Raw genomic sequence first — 17,074 nt, forward strand, 5'->3', positions numbered from 1 at the left:
TGAAGCACATTCCCAGTGAAGATTAATTTTTAAACGGAGCATCTTTTCCAGAAAGGGACAGGACACAATAAAAAAATTTGCAAAACAGGGAGGTCTGAACAGTCCTATGGCATGTCACATCTTAGATAATTAATACTTAGTATAGCTTTCATAGCATTTTTTACAATAAGGACTCAGAATTTTTTTTCACTGAATGAGGAAGCACTTCATTAATTTAGAGACCTGGATTACTCACCTGGTTGTTGTGGGGCATCCCATACAGGGCTTCAACAAGATCCGCAGCCCTTTTAAGGATCACTTCCTGTCAAGAAAAAAAATAGATGTGCGCTTCTAAATAACAGCAGGTGTCCTTATCTTTTCCCATGACAGCATCCTCATCCTTTTAGCCATCCTTTGCCAAGACACAATTGTGAAAGCAGTAGCTTGGGGACCCCAGAATGGTGGTAAGTTACCAATTTATCCTTGTTCACATACACACTTAATCGAGTCAAAAGGTGAGCATCATTGGTACTGTAAGATAAAATACATCACTCAATCCTCTGACATAGGCACGATAAAGCACTCATATGTTTATTGCTGAATACAATTGCGTGGTCATTTGCTGGATTACTATAATCGATGTCATTCAGGGCATGGTATGAATCCCTAAGATGTGTTTATTTTGTACTTAATTGCTTATTCCAGAAACCATGACCTTATCAGACAGGTCATTTCCAATCAATCTCCAGCCACTAAAGAAGCATGTAGCCTTAAGCTTCTTTTGTTTGTCTCTCTTGTATGGCAGAGCTATAAGGACATGATACAGGAAGCCCACACACTGAAGGAATACAGTGTTGATCAAAGGCCCTTGCACAAGGATTCTCTTCTCCCTAGAAGCCCCCACTGGGTCAATATTCATGACAAGTAGCTTTGATTTCTTATACTGCAATTCTTTGCTGTTTCTGTGGTGTTGGCGTTTCTCCTCTCTTGCTCACTTATCCTCCTCATAGGTCTATGCTTTATTACTCATCCAACTTGAAGAAAAAGTAGCTCCCTCCTCTTACTAAGGTAGGCTTCCACATTTGACTTACACAGGTCTAATCAATGGAGGCACTCTATAAAACACACTAGGACAAACATAATTCATTCTTTCTCCATTTCACCTGATCTGTCTATAGATTCATCTACGCTAGCATAAGGAAAAGATAGTAGCAACATTAGGCTTGGAACTGGTAAAAATGGGGCTTAGCAAAGAACCATATCCAACAGCATGAGGTAGAGAGGGGACTTATAAAAGATTTGTTTACTGTAATTCAGTGGTGATAAAGTTGCAATGGAAGCATAACTTTAAAATCGGATGCCTTGGAGTTCAGAACGGGAAAACGGTGCTGTTCCATTTTCAGACGCTACAGACACTGATCAGAAAATGGGGCTATAATTGCGTTCATTTCGCTGTCACCATAGCCTCTTCAAAAATCCTTGAACAAATCTTTCAATGACAAGCTTTTAGATATATATTAGCATTCTTTTTCAATTCAAAATTCTCCACAATATAAGATAAAACAGTTGTCATACTGCAGTAACTACTTATCACATATATAATGTCCTAAACTCAAAGAGGAGAGAGAGGACTTTCCAGTTCTTGATAAACTGCCAGATCCCCCCCCCCTTTCTAAAACATTTTTCATTTTTCATGTAAAGGGTAGAGAGAACACTATAATCAATGGAATCTGAACCAATATATCTACAATTATCCCTTCACTTTTAAATGCAAGCTACACACTAATTTACCACTTTTTGTTTGCATCTGACCATAATTGACCACAGCAAGAGACCACTAAGCCCTGTCCCCAGCTCAAATCCAGCTAGTGCTGCTTTCTTCAAAACCTTGTGGCTTTATCTGGCTCCAAGGAAAGACTAAACCAAGACAGTAGCAACTTAGTTCTTTATTAAGAGATTTACCATCTCTGCATCTATGGTCATGTATGTCTCCAAATAAATATTTATGCCGATGTCTGGGCTCTACTGGGAAGGTGTTTCTCTTCTTTTGCATTTTTGAAGAAAAAAATGTCTATATTTTTTGTCAAACTTATGACGCAGTATATAATAAAGTAGTGGATTTCAGCCTTGCAACACTGTAATCAAAGATTGTAGCCACCCTTCTTGTTTTCATTAATTTCACAAAATCAGGGAGTAAATAAGTTCAGAAGGAATGCCAAAGTCTTACAAGAATTTATAAATCTGAAATACTGCATTTTTGGTGACCAAGCTTTCAGTGACAGAACCAACCTGGTGGTTTATTTAGTGCCAGAAGCTGGTTGTCATTTTACCACTTGAAAATAAAGGACATGGATTCTCCCTGCCTCTCCCCATCCCCCCCACCAATACTGGATCTTTTTGATCCTCGGTATTACTGTCTTCGATTCATGATGGCGGAGCTTGTTTTTCTAACCTAGCACATGGGCACAGGTATGGCTTCAGCAGAATGTCACTTCAAACCATCATTTGAATTTCAAGGAAGATGAATCCGGATGTCTTGTCCTAGAAGCTACGGCCTTAAATGATACCTCACCCACCTGAAAATGTCCTTCACTGTAGTATCAAATGTGGGGTTTTAGGGAGAGCTACATGTAGTGTAGCCCTGCCAGTGTGATTGGGTTTCTGCTAGTTATGTGTGCAAATGGGGAGGAAGAAAGGCATTCCTGGGCCCTCGGTGAGTTAGTGCCACAGCCCTGCAAGGTGCTTGGATTTCGGTGACCAGAAAATTGCTCTCACCTCCATGTCATTACGTTCCCGGTGAACTAGCCCCCAAGCGTGTTTGTGTTGGGGATCTAATATATTGCCTTTCAATCAGAGCTGAGAGCCACTGAACACAGAGACAGAACATGACGAGCAGGTCAGGAAAGCAATAAAGATTTTACAGAGCTGTCCAAGGTGCTAAATTTACTCAATAATGGGTTTGGCACCATAGTGTTAACCTCTCATTTACTACCAGTTTGAGGGACTAAATTGAAGTAGCTGACTTCATTTACCTTGAAATGTATATTTTATGACATTATGTACGTAGATTGAAAGGGCACTGCAGTTTTAACAATTTAAAGGCTAAAGCATGTTTAAGACGAAACTTGAATATTTATTGTATATTGCACTTAAAGTATATAGAATGTTAAAATGTATTGATTAAATTTGTAAAAGGCATTATAAAAATGACAGGTAATATAAGAGATGTATGTCTTTTAAAATCAAATTGATAGTATATGCCATCTCTTCGGGGGCCACAAGTTTAATTTTTTTGCAGTTTTATATGATAATTTGAAAAATCTGTAATTTCACATTAGGAAATGATTGAGCCTAAGATTTTTTTTTCTTAAAATAAAAAGAAAGAAATTTCCAACCAGGGGGAAAACTGGATATTTCATATAGTATTTTGTCTTGGCAATTATTCCTTAAGTCCTATTTTGGTGGCACTAGGTGGGAGTATAGTAGAAGGAACCTTCAATTCTAATATTCAATTTCAATACTGCTGAAAAGAAAACCTACTTGACTGGTATTAAAATATAATTTTTCAAGGCATTCATTTATTAGAGAAATTTTTCTTTTCATAATGATAAAATGCACCACTCCCCCGGTCAAATTTTTAAACACAAGGCTCGAGAGATTAGAGTCTTCCAAGATAATTAATCCTAGACTTGGATTTCAAAAGCAAATCCCATTGGGGAATAAAGAAGATATCCACAAGTATAATAAATATTGAATGTCTTCAGAGCCCCCTTTAAAGATTTAATGCTTGTTCCCTCACAAAATTCTGAGTCAGATGGTTTTTTGGTTTTTTGGTTTTGGTTTTGGTTTTCTCTGCATGGCCCTGAAGTCTTAAAGAAACAGAAAGCATTTGCTCTTAAAAACAACCTCATGTTGATCTATTTCCTCACAATCACACTCTGTCTTCTGTCTTTAGACAGTGGTCATGGAATAAAGATTATATGGATGGGGGTGGGGCTTGTGGGAAGGGGCTATGTTACAAATACAAAAAACTTTGTAGAGGCTTGAGGTGAGGTTCCAGGGAAGGGTTCAAGTGTGATTGCTAGGGCATCACCATAGCTGGATGGGTTACAAAGGGAAGTCCCATTTTCCCCATTTGCTCAACCAACCTAACGGTGAGTGTGGTTTCTGTGCTGCTTGTGGCCTTGGTCATCACCTCTGAGTATCATCAGCTAGCTGCTCTAAGGACCCCTTACCCTCCCAGAACTGAGCTTCAGGGCTCCACAAGGGTTACCCACCACCTTCATCCTCCAGTCACTACCCTGGCCGATCCTCTTGCCCTGTGATGCTGGACAGCTGTTCTCAGTTCAGGTCTAGGCAATACTCCAAAGACTTGAGTCAGAATGGTGGGTTCCTTCTCTGCTATCCTTACTCTCCTTACTCTATCCTTGTTGCCTTTCCTTCTTTGGAGAAACCACTTGCAAAGCCTCCCACTCCCCCTGTGACTGGAGGTAGCCGCAGTCGGGTGGTGAAGGCAGAGAAAGTGAACTACAAGCTCAGCTGATCTTCACAGAGAACATTCGGCAAATGAAGCAATGGAGACTCAGGCAGGTCAGACAATCTTCTCTGAGTGAGCACAGCTGATGCGTGGCTAAGCGGGGATTTCACCCCAGACCTGCTACATTTAAGAACCTTAGATCTTGATAGACCTTCTAATCCTTCAGAAAAGATTTCAGCTTTTCTGCAACCCTAATCGTTTGTCTCTCTCTTTCCTCTCAAAACAAAACAAAACAAAAAACCAGCACAGACCAGACCACCCAGAAATGCATAGAATACATGCCATAAAATATTTTGCTCTGTCTGGAAGATGCAAGCCCACACTGGCCACTGCTAGATGATAGACTCGTTAAGGCTCTGGATTCATCTTATTCTCCTTTGTTGAGGTCCTGGAACAATGCTCAGTGAAATCCAGGCCCCGAGAAAGTTCCTCAGGAAGAGTGTCCCTTCTGGGCTTCCATCACTGATCTTCTAAAAGTGCATGTCTAATTGACATTACTACACCGGTGACATATTTGCTGCAATTCATAAAAGCACAAGAGTGAAATTTGGTGTTCTATTTGGTTCCTTGCGTTTTATTCCAATGTGTAAATTCCCAAAGGTTAAGTTCTGATCACTGAACTTTTTAACATCACTTTTTCTCTTAGGGATTTGCTCTTTCATGCCTGCCAGCTTGAACTTACATTTTTAATGTTGTGGTTAATAGAATAACTGTGTTAGGGCATTATCTCAGGTTATAGGTGTCTAGCAGCATGAGCCTGGACTTGGTAGATGTCAGCTTGTGATTAGCTACACTCTCAAGCCCTAAAAAAAATACACAGTTCTTTGCACATTCACAGAAAGTCACCTCAGTGACCTGGAATGTCATGTCAAATATGCAGAGACAGCCAGCTCATCTTTCATTTCACGATGATAAAATCTCTAGAGATAATTCCCCCATCCATGGGAGTTTCCTCTTTATCATTTGGCTTCAGATGTACAGCTAATAACCCAAAGGGGAAGGTTGTGCAATTGCCTACACATGCACTTACTCCAGCTCAACATTTTGAGCAACACAGACACTGAGGAGTGGGGAGAGGGCCAGAACCTGCTTTCTGTCACAGCTCATACAAGCCAGCTCCTGCAGCTCAGGGGTAACCACTCACCAACTCAGATTACTTTCAAATGTCAGATTTGGATTTGGAGACTCTGGGAACTCATAAAGGATTCCCTGACCATAGTAGAGGACAACGCATGCCACCACGCATACTACCCCAACCAGGAGATTAATATTTTGGGGGATGCAGAAGGCAACAGAAGAGAAACATGACAGACTTGAGTGATCAAAATGATTCAAGTGATTCCCAAAGAAAAGGGAGGAAATGTCCAATAATAATGTTCATTCCTCTGACACCCATTTATCACCCAATACCCTTTCTCTTATCAGGGAACTCAGCATGCAGTGGACCAGATCAGCAATATAAAACAAAACACATTGGCACAGTTATTACTGCCTTGGAAATAACCAGCCTCTAGTAAGGAAATCACGCATTGGTTTCACTGCGTGCCCATTACAGAGTTTATTGAAAGGCCCAGATTTTGCCCAGAGTGCTAGGCTTGTGGGTGCTGACTCCTTCGACTCTTGTTCCAAAAAGCCTGGGTGACATTACTGATTGGAAAGCCCCAAAGCTGACGACTAGAAGTTTTCAGGAGCCTTTCCCTGACCACACTGGATGCATCAAGCGATAAACACCAGTTGTATTGAAATGTGTTTCTTTGGACGATAAGCTTATATCCTGACTCCCTGTATGTGTATTCAGCCAAATGGAAAATTCCACAATGGAAGACTCCACATTCTAAAAATTCAGAATAATGAGGGCAGTGAGGAGATGGGTGAGACAAACCAAAATAATGCTTGTTCCCCGTCCTCTGAGACATTCTTCACATTTTTTCATTTTTCTTGTAATATGAAACTTCATGAAAGAGAGCTTCCCGCACGTCGTTAGAGGCCCTTGGTGTCACACTTTAGCACCCTTTACTCAGAAGCCCTGTGACTGAGAAGAGTCGCTTACATTTAGCATGGATATAATTAAGCATGATTCTGTTGAAAGGGGCACTCTCATTATGGCTAAGGACCACTTTAGAGTAAATTGAAATGGAAAGGAATAGCGCAGAGGAGGTGGAGGTAGCAAGTGGATATTTCCAGGGACGCATAAAATGCCAAATGTGTAACAATTAGATTTTACAGCTCTGTACTCTAAAGACTTCAAAGTGTTTTTTATTATATAAGAAGACTCAGCTGGTGCTGGGGTGATGGCTCAGTCAGCAAAGGGCTGGCCTCCCCAGCTTGAGGACCTCAGTTCGATCCCCAGCTTCTTTGTAAAGGCATAGCTGTGTGTTCCTGAAACCCCAGAGTTTTTAGAAAGCAGAGAAGAACAGATATCCTTGGGGCTCTCTGGCTAATTGTGGAGTTTGGAGTTCAGCGAGGGACCATCTCAAAACCCAGGGAAAGTAAAGAGGATACAACATCAACCTCTGGCCTTCACACGCAACGTGTGTATGTGTAACTCTACACATTGATCAACACACACATAAAAATTTTCTTCCAAATAAGTGAATAATAATGACTCACCTGAGCCTATGACTACCCTACAGAACACTCTGGTGAATAATTTGTTTATCTTTTTTTTTAAAAAAATCAAATTCCAAAAATTTGTGTCCATTTCAGTAATAAAACCATTAAGTATTTTTATTATCATTTGTGTGTGAGTGATTGTGCATATATGTGTGTATGTGTGTGTGTAAGTGTATAAGTAAGAGGGAGAGGGAGAAAGAGAGAGAGGGAGAGGGGATAGGAGAGAGAGAGGAGGGAGAGGGAGAGGAGAGAGAGAGAGGAGAGGGAGAGGGAGAGAGAGGGGAGGAGGGGGGGGGGAGAATGAGTATATCATCTGTATGGGTGCCTGTAGAGGCCAGAAGAAGGCATCAGATCTTCTGGAGTAGGAGTTTCAGGTAGATGTGAGCTACCTGATGTGGGTGCTGACTTTGGTCCTCTGGAGAAGCAGTAAACATTCTTAACCACTGAACCATCTTGCCAGATTCCAAAGTTGCAAGTATTTAAAAAAAAGTCTGCTGTAACTACTACCAGGGTCCAAGGCACCCAAAGCTTCCTAGTGTAGAGAAAACACGGGAGAGATTCGTGATTCTATCCTGACTTTCTGATGATTTTGTGTTCAGATTAGAGGACAGCCCTCCTACTTCCCAAGTGTCTTAATATGTGTCGGCATGCAAGTTGTGATGGGAATGTACCAGAAAGCAGGCTTCTGTCATAGTCGTGGTGTAGGAGCCTTCTGAACCCTGTGAGATTAAAATCTGCTGTAAGCTAACGTGGCTGGATCCACGTAAGACATCCTAACTTACATGATCGACTTTTACAGTGGAAAGAAAAAGGCTGTTTTCGCACAGCCGTTATTGCCTCAATGGAAAAAAAAAAAATCAATGAACGTGAAATGAACAAGAGATTTTGTCTGAGCTGCAGTTAATACCACTGAAGAGCTATGGATATTAAAAGGTCAACAAATAAATTAGCCAGAGTGTTATGAAATGAATGATTTGGCTTATAATTTTATTGAGTGAAAATTGTTCCCTGCCTATTAGACCAGGTAATTTTTATCTGGTGCCTCAATGACTGTTCCATAAGCAATAACACAGTTGTAAGAGCTGCTGGTTCGATCGTGTGACCTCTGAGAAGCTGGCCAGGACAGCCGACTTCCCGATGATGGATAACATAGCGTAGCCTGGTCTCCAGGAGGTGCCAAGCCTCCCTTCCTGCAAGGAATCTCATAAAAGAAACATTACAAGTTGATTCATTTTACCAAAATGTTCGACTTTTCAGGTGCCAGCAGTTCCGTGTAAATTGTGAAAAGAGCATTGCTGGGAAGAGTTACAATGGCTTTCCCTCCTCTCTTTTGGTCGCTGGGCTTTCTCTTCTAAATGGTGTCATGGTAATTGGTGAATGGGAGCCTGGGGTGCTTCCTGCCACACATACAGTGAAGAATGGTATCTGTGCCCTTGTGGATGTGACCTGCTCTGAGGTACAAAGATGAACCCGCCAACCCCTGGCTGCCTCTTCTCATTGCAATTCATTGTGCTGGTTTAAGACCAGCGCTCTGGGTTAGGTCCTGCCGAGTGGCCTTGGAAATCGACTTTCTGATCAGGATAAAAGGCTCTCCTGAAAGAGAAAACTCTGGACAGAGATGCCTTTTTCAGGGGTAGGTTGTAAAGTGAGCACACGAAACAAAGCTGCCTAGAGTCAAAATTACCCTTGAAAGTCTTTTAAGTCACCTTTAAGTCGCCAAGGCCGAGGCTTTTAGAGAAACACGCACAAAAAAGCCAAATATTATTTCTGTCTCTCTTTGTCTTTGGGACCTGGCTTCCCTTCCCTTAGGGCAAAATGAAATTAATATCTAGCTTGAGAATAAAAGATCTTGGAAGGAACAAATGAGATGCTTGTCATATGTGCATGTGAAGTGTATGTATGTAAATGTGTATATATGTATGTGCATGTGTGCAAAATGCATGTGTGTTTACATTTATGTTAAACTTAAGTGTAGGACTTAAGTTAACTTTGGCTTTGTAAAGTTACTGAACAATGTTGGCTTTTGTATATATATCTGAGTGAACCATATCTGTGAATTGTATTTCCCAAGGTTGAAGGGATGGTCTTGAGTATATCTGCAATTAAAATCCAGTGCCTTGGGATGGGGAATTGGCTTAGTTTGTAGCGTTCTTGTCTAGCATGCAGAAAGCCCTGGGTTTGAGCCCCGACACTGCATAAAGCTGGGTGTGATAGTATACCTCTGCAATTCCAGAATTCAGAGGTAGAGACAGGAGGATCAGAAGTTAAAGACCATTCATGGTTACATAGCAAATTGGAAGCCATCCTGGGATATATGACACCTTGTCTCCCAAAAATTACAAAAAAAGTAAGTAAGTATGTAAGTAAGATAAATAAATAAATAAATAAATAAATAAATAAATAAATAAATAAATAGAGGAAAAAATCCAGGGCCTTGAAAGGTGGAGAAATGGCACCAAGATTAAGCATGGGTACTGCTCATACAAAAGACTGGATTTCAATTTCCATGTTGGGTAGCTTACAATTGCCTCAATAACTCCAGTTCCATGGGATCCAATACCTCTAGCCTTCATGGGCACCTATATTTACTTGGACAGGGAGAGGTGTTCCTGTGCACGCGCACACACAAATGCACCCTTTATAAAACTCCAAGGCCTCTTGATTGCTGGGGACTTAGTAGTACCTCCAATGCTTAACTGCTATATTACCCAGGGCTGAAGAGAGTGAGCAGGAATTCTGCCCGTGACCCCTTGACTGTGTACCTATGGGTTTCAGTCTTGAAGAGGATCTCCTGGTGGCTGGAAGATGGAATTGGCTTGGCCCCTTCCTCCTGCCATTGTTATACAGGGTGGGTATATGAAGTAGGTTAAACTAATCTGTCCCCAGGAGCTCAGTCCTCAAAGAACACTTGGGAGAGTTCCAGAGCTCAGCTGGTGGGTAACTGTTCCTATAAGCCCCCACCACACAGGCTGAGCAGCCAAAAAGAAGGCATTCTCCCCCTGGATTGCCTGTGTGGGCCTCTAATTCTTGCTACTACTTTCGCCTAGCTCAGCCATTTGTGAGCTAACTTTAGTCAATGCCACCACATTTCTCCTCCACCCAACTGAGCCTGAGGGATTTTGAGACTGGCATGCAAAACCTCCTGTCTTTAGAATTCCAATTTCCTCATTCTCAGAGGCAGTAAGTACATGGGGACTCAGGCACTGGATCTGAAGTTCAGTGGGCTTAGCTCAAACCCACACTAGGCTACTTAGTGTGAACACATGCTTTTGTTTCCTTATCTATAAAAGAGGGCCAATGCCAGTACCTGCTCCAAGAGGTCCCCCACAGTGAGTGCTTCCCAAGCAATGGCCAACAATATCAGCGATCCTCACTTCTTTTACTGAGCCTCTTGGCAAGCTGTACCTATGCTGTACTCGATGGTGCTAGGATGGAGATGGAATCCTTCTGTAACACCCTGAGAGTGACTGTGAACGGAGCGCTATTGGGACAGTATGGGAAGGTGGGAAGATGCCACTCCTGGGCTGCATATGCTGCCGCTGCCGTAGGAAGCCTCAGCTCTCTACTGCATAAGACCAGCACATTGCTTTCCTCTCTGCCTCTGTCTGCTCATCCCAAACAAGCAGAAAATTGTAGTGAAAAAATAAGCCAGCAAGAGATGAAAATCATCTAAACGAGTGAACATTATTATTTTGTGAGGCTCATGTGACTTTTTGGTGAAAGGTGTTTTTCATATTGCATGCATTTGTATATGTGAATTCACATGTGTTTGGGTATGTATGTGAGCTTTCCTATGGAGGCTAAGGGTAATGTCTGGTATCTTCCTGATTGCTCCCCACTTTACATCCTGAAGGATGCCTTGCTGAACTTGGAGCTTGCCAATTGCCTGTTTTAGCTGGCCCACTGGTCCCAGGGATCCCTTGTCTTTGTTCCCTGAGGCTGAGATTACAGGCAGGCCATCGGCCTGGCTTATGTTAACTAACTCAGTCCTCAGGCTTGGACAGCAAGCGCTTTATCTACTGCGTCATCTCTGCAGCCCACTGCCACCTCTTTTTCTAGATAAAGCCGAGCACAGGCATGTAAATGTTTGCACATGCACACATCTGTATACTGCTTCAGCAGGGCCCAGATCTAGGCTCGACTCCCAGAATAAAAGAAATTTAAGTGTTAAAGGAGAGCCAAGTTCCTGAGCTAGGCACATGATCAAAATGGAAGAGATGGAATTTGCCTCTCAGTTTTCTGGCAGATGAAGACGAGGGAGGAGAAAGTGGATGGCATTCCATAGTTTGTGTTTTTACAAGAGAATGCAGAGACAAGATGTTTCCTGAAACCAAACTCAAGGGTGCTTCCCCCTCCCCCTAAGAATGAACTGGATAGACCATAAGGCTGCAATTTGTTTCTGGGCTTTTGTTTGAGCAAGGTCACTCATGTTTGCTGATGTAATGTTAATAAAGTTTCTTTAAATTGGAGAAGTGAAGAGATAAAGGGGATGGGAGAGGGAATGGTGACAGAGGCAGTAGAACACGGAGACACTGGGTCTTTCTTTTACTGAATTCCTTAGTCATCCCCCTTTCCTGCTGGGAGGCAATGTGGTTATGCAAAGATTTCTTATGTGTATTTTTACTGATGCAACTGTGGGTTTTGAATTACTGATAGTCTGTGCATAAAGACTAAAACAATAAAAGCACAATTAAAATACATTGTACACAGTCAACTCGAGCTTTATTTTGCCCCAGCTCTGTATGTATGATAAATCACTAAACATGAATACTCTTTAGGGAGGGTGATATGGGGTCTCGTCTCTCCACTAAGGAAAAACCGTGCTTGCAACTGGAATCTGAATTTCAATTTTGCAAGTGTACAGTTGAACTGAATAATCTTTGGCACAATGCAGTGCACAACTGAGCCACTAAATGGCTGATTTACTAAATTATTATTAGATGAGCCCTTGCTGTTCCAAATGAAAGTGCAGCCACCGACTTCCTCCATGGTGAGTTCAAATTGTTCTGTGTTTAAATATTCAGCATGAGGCTAATGTGACTGATGAAATGAGACGATCAACATTCACTTGCGATACAAAGAGAGCGGCAGAGAGGCAACACATCATGAGGCCCTTGGAGGTGAAAATGATCTACGCTTTAGAAAGTAGCTGACGACTTCCGTTACTTTAAGGTACTCTTAATTAGCCCAGCATTTGAAATGACTGATTCCTGTGTTCAAGTAGAGCAGTTTCACGGGGTCCGAGATTTTCAAATGGCAATGAAGGAGAGGCTCCCGGATGGGTCTGCTCCCGCCTCAATGAGTCCAAACCTAGAGTGGCATCCATGGTTGGCTGGCTCACCAGCACCAGGAGAGACATGTATCTGAGCGACTACAGTGATTGACATTCAGGGTATGTTTTAGATTCATCCAAAGGGTCTATGACCCATGTGCCTGTTGGTCCACGCTTCTGCATGCTAACCCCGTGACAAGCCACATTTTAGTCCATGGCCCCATGGACACAGCGCCACAGTCTCAGCAGCTTCCTTACTGACACCTGCTGGAATCAACTACCACTGTCGTGCTTTTGGACAAATCAAAGCCCTCCTGTCTCATGTCACTTTTGAGGCCAGTTATAGGCAAGCACTTAAAAATATTGTGATCACTTACAGTAGATTAGAATTTTTTATTGGCGCCATGTTGCCATAACAACGCGGAGACAGCAGATGACTTAAGCTAGGCTTGCAAAGCACAAGGCTGCTCATCTGGCAGTTAAAATGAATACAGTTCATTTCACAAGTTTCCCATATGGACTCTTAGTGTATGGTAATGAGGAGACCATATGGCGAGAGAAAATGCTGGGAGAACAATTGGGATCCAATGGTTGAGTGAGGAGAAGTTGGGAGAGACAGCCGAGTGAGAGATTCTGGTGTGCTCTTGGGGGTTCAAGGTTTGGCTGGGGCTTGAGGGGGGGGAAATGACTGCTTCCCATAGGGGTTTTGAGTTTCTTAATCCATTCCTTAATATGTCGGCTGCGGGAAATGACAAACATCTTGCAAATTTTGCAATCTCATCCGTCACAGACTGTCAGCAGTGTTTGCAGATCTGACTCGCAAGAGCCTCTAAGTGTGCTGTGCTTAAAAGGCAACGGTACCAAGTTTTTAGACAAAGTGCAGGAGAATTTAAGCACTTCTGACAAGCTGAGACATTAGCAGTAATGATTTTAAAAAACACTCGCATCTTTTGCCTGCGTATTTAGTTGTAAATAATGCTAGGATGTATAAAAGCTTTAAAGGGAAAATGTAATAAATACTTTTTATTATGTTTCATCAGGGATGACAAATGCTCGCCCCCATGTCTATGGCTGTCTATCCATGCAAACGTATGGAGATGGATGGGCTTCTTCTCCCCCTCACTACCAACCAGATCCAGAACCTGGGCAGACAGCTAGAGAAGACCGTACAGTCAATCCTGCACTATCCATGCTTCATAAAAGATGAATATAAATGCATTAGTTAGACACGGTGAGCTAAATTAGAAGGTCAGGCAGGGCTGGGAGGGCTGAAAAATCACACAACCAATGAGTGTAATTACTCTTCCTTAAGTCTATTAAGTGGTGTGGTTCTATCAAGGCTCTGGGGTATAGGACACAAAGAACAAGATAAAGTAATGTGTATTTATGACTCCCACTGGATCAATTTACCAGATATTTTCAGCTCCATAAAGCAAAATACACAAATGTGGCCTTTGTTGCTTTCCCCAAATTGCTTGATTTTCTCTAGAAGGGAGACTGGATCTCATAATCAAACAGTGGTAGCCTGGTAGAGATTTCCAAACCAGTCCCTATCCATACAGGAAGGAGGAAAAGCTACTGAGCATCTGAGGGGCATGGGCAGAAGATATTGCCGAGGAAGAGAAGGTAGAAAGTAATTGCCTTCAGGCAGAAGTATTTGAGTGACCAGATATGAGAAACAGTGGAAATTTAACATAGACACAGGGAGGGTTTTGAACTCATGGACCTGAGTTCAAGTTTGAGATTTCTCACTTTCTGGCTCTGATGTCATAACAAGTCAGCAGACAGACCTCCTTGTGGGGGTCGGGGAGGCTCAGCCTAAATGCCTCTTCTGTGGATTGTGGTGTGTGTGTCATGCAGAGATTAGTGTCCCCACTCAATGGACTCTCCCCAGTTGCCTGGAACTTCTCTCTGTATGCTTCACCTCCATAGTTCCTAGGAGCACTGGGAAACAGCTGCTCCACAGAGGAGGAACCTGAGACTGCAGACATGAAGTCCGCGCATGCACCAAGTCCTTGGTCTGCTTTCCAAACTCCTCGTGTATCTGGCTTGCGCACCGGCTCGCTTGGCCGCTCTGCTCTGCAGCAGACGCCATCAAGCAGCGCTAGACATGCAATAGGCGTGAAACAAACACAATCCTGGCTTCCCAAAATTTGCAGCCAGTGTGTATGGAATGCCGGCTAGGCTCGAGGCCTGCTTGAACTGCCTGTGGGCCGAAGTTCAAAGGCTGCTTAAGAAGACAAGTAGCAAAGTACAAAGAAATGGAGACGCTGCCTTTGGCCTTCAATGCTGAGGGAACCTTTTGCTCAAAGTTTCTGCTTGGCATCACCAAGGCAATTAGCATCTCAGCTTCCGATTGGCCACAGTCTTCATCCCTCTCACTCCCCCATTACAAGAAGTCAACCTGGACCCCAAAGTCACATTTCTCCTGCAGGACCCAGAAAACAAAGTTCGTTTAGCAGTAAAACAGGCCAGAATACTTTAAAGACCTTAGCCTGCTCAGCTCCATGTGCTTATGAAAGAAATGAACCTCCTAAATATGGAGGATTAGCATAATTCTAGTGTCTCTCAGAGATGAAATAATTTACAAAGAGTCTGCTCGCTCCTCCTTTCCTGTTTGGTAAATGGAGAAGATAAAGAGAAAAATGTCTATTTTTCCAACTGCTTTCACAAGAGGGGATCCAGTAAAACAAAGCAAGTCCAAGTTCTTTGAAAAAGTGCAAGGCTGTATACAAAGGCATATTATTACGGAAAGCTGTCTGCGTGGTCTTTGGAGCAAGTTTCATTTGACAGAATATGTGGGTGGTTGTATGAATCTAGCTTTGTCTATTCACAAACACATGGATTTAATAAAGCGGAGTTTGTTTTTTAAGGTGTGTGGTCCGCAGTTCACTGAAACACCCCTGTGTGACAAATACTGACCATGAGTCTGAGAAAGGTGGGGCCCCGTGCTATGGCCCTAACAATGGATAGTAGGGGTATAAATCTCTCAAGTCCACAGGAATACCTTGTGCTGGCTCCATCCGCCACTTCCTGACCCTGCCCTTGAACTCTTGCTCCACCTTAACATGCAGAGCCAAGAGGACAGCCATTCTGCTCTGAGTCACAGGGAGAGCTTCCTGGGGTGGGCTCCTCTGGCCGCAGTCCTTACACAGTTGGAGTGGTTGGAAGCAAGCTGCAGTGTTTCCTTAACACACACATGTCCATTGTGTCCTTGATTGCTCCTCCCAAATCCAGGAAGAAAGGGCTGAGTGGTTTACCCAAGGGCCTCCAGGGACAAAGCAACATGTGCCTGGGCTAACTATAAAACATTTTTAAATCTAATGTACAACTATAAAAATGTTTTTAGGTGTAAGTTAACAAAAACGCACTTTTATATTCTGATTCCTCTATCCTTTTTTTAAGAAAAAAAAGAGAGAGAAAGAAAGAAAAAAAGAAAAGCAAAAGTACTTCCTAGCTTCTTTAGACCTCAAGCATTTAACCAGACTTTCATCCTTATATGATTCTATTATCCCACTACTGTAGATGAAGAAACTGAGGCACAGAGGATAAAGCATAGATTCAATTTTTCAGGGAATGGGGCTTTTCTGCTCCTGCTTTTATTCAACTGACACATAACCAGGGTTACCTTCTGTCGAGAGCTAAGTAAGTAGCCAGAGTAACAACCTAGCAAGCAGAAAGAATCACTACTTCCATTTGACAGATGGGGAAACTGAGCCAAGGAAAGGGAAGGAAGGCTTTTGACACAGGTCACTGACTAACAAGTGATGAAGGACTTAATCCTATATGGCCCAATCTGAACTTCCAGGCTGTGCACTCAACCCCGAAGACCCCAGAGATAAAATGCTGACCTAAAATCTAGATGAAAGGAAAGTCACTGCCTAAGTGGAATCGGCAGAAAAAGTTGTCATCGTACTGTGTCTCAGTTCTGCCACACTAAGGCAAGAGCACGGCTCTTTGTGTGGGTACATGTCAAGTCTATCATTGTTTATAACTTATCGATGGGCACACATCATGTTTACCATTGTTTATAACTTACCACTGGGCACACATTGTGTTCACCATTGTTTAAAACTTATTGGTGGGCACGCATCATGTCTATCATTGTTTATAACCTATCAATGAACACACAACATATCTATCATTGTTTATAACTTATCAGTGGGCACACATCATGACCACCATTGTCTATACCTTACTGGTGGGCACACATCATGTTGACCACTGTTCGTAACTTACCACGAGGCACACATTATGTCCATCATTGTCTATAACTTATCAGAGTGTTTCACAGGAAATACACAGACGCTATGTTCCTGCTGGACAGAGGGACTTAAATTCAGCTTTTCCACAGAACACCTATGCCCTGAAAGACACAGCTGCCCATTGTTCCAATTGACTGTTTCATAGTTCACCAAGAATGAAAGAGGATAGAAGAAACAACGAAGGGAGAAATGCAAACACATTGACACGTTGTATTATCTTTTCCCCATATGAAGTGCTTTTCAGAACGGTGTATCAGTATGAACAGCACTTCAGTAGAAGTAGGGCTGTTCTAAGGAACTGGAGGCTCTGTTCTTCCCTGGAGGTCAGAGTAGAAGACAGGCATGCCTGTCACAATCTGTCCTCTCTCGGGCATTGGTGGGCATCACACCCACTCACCTTGTTCCTCA

The 17,074-nt window shown here is 42.6% G+C and overlaps 1 protein-coding gene across 12 annotated transcripts in view; it reads right to left on the bottom strand.

The window, feature by feature from the left end:
• Positions 1–17,074, bottom strand: part of Ebf1 (EBF transcription factor 1) — a 389,291-nt gene that overhangs the window by 14,099 nt on the left and 358,118 nt on the right. For all 12 annotated transcript variants that reach the window (XM_038326659.1, XM_038326664.1, XM_038326662.1 and 9 more), the window contains one exon: positions 236–301. In XM_038326659.1, the coding sequence (XP_038182587.1) occupies positions 236–301 (66 nt within the window). The remainder of the gene's footprint in view (positions 1–235; positions 302–17,074) is intronic.

This window comes from Arvicola amphibius, chromosome 4 (assembly GCF_903992535.2).
Source record: "Arvicola amphibius chromosome 4, mArvAmp1.2, whole genome shotgun sequence".
NCBI lineage: Eukaryota > Metazoa > Chordata > Mammalia > Rodentia > Cricetidae > Arvicola > Arvicola amphibius.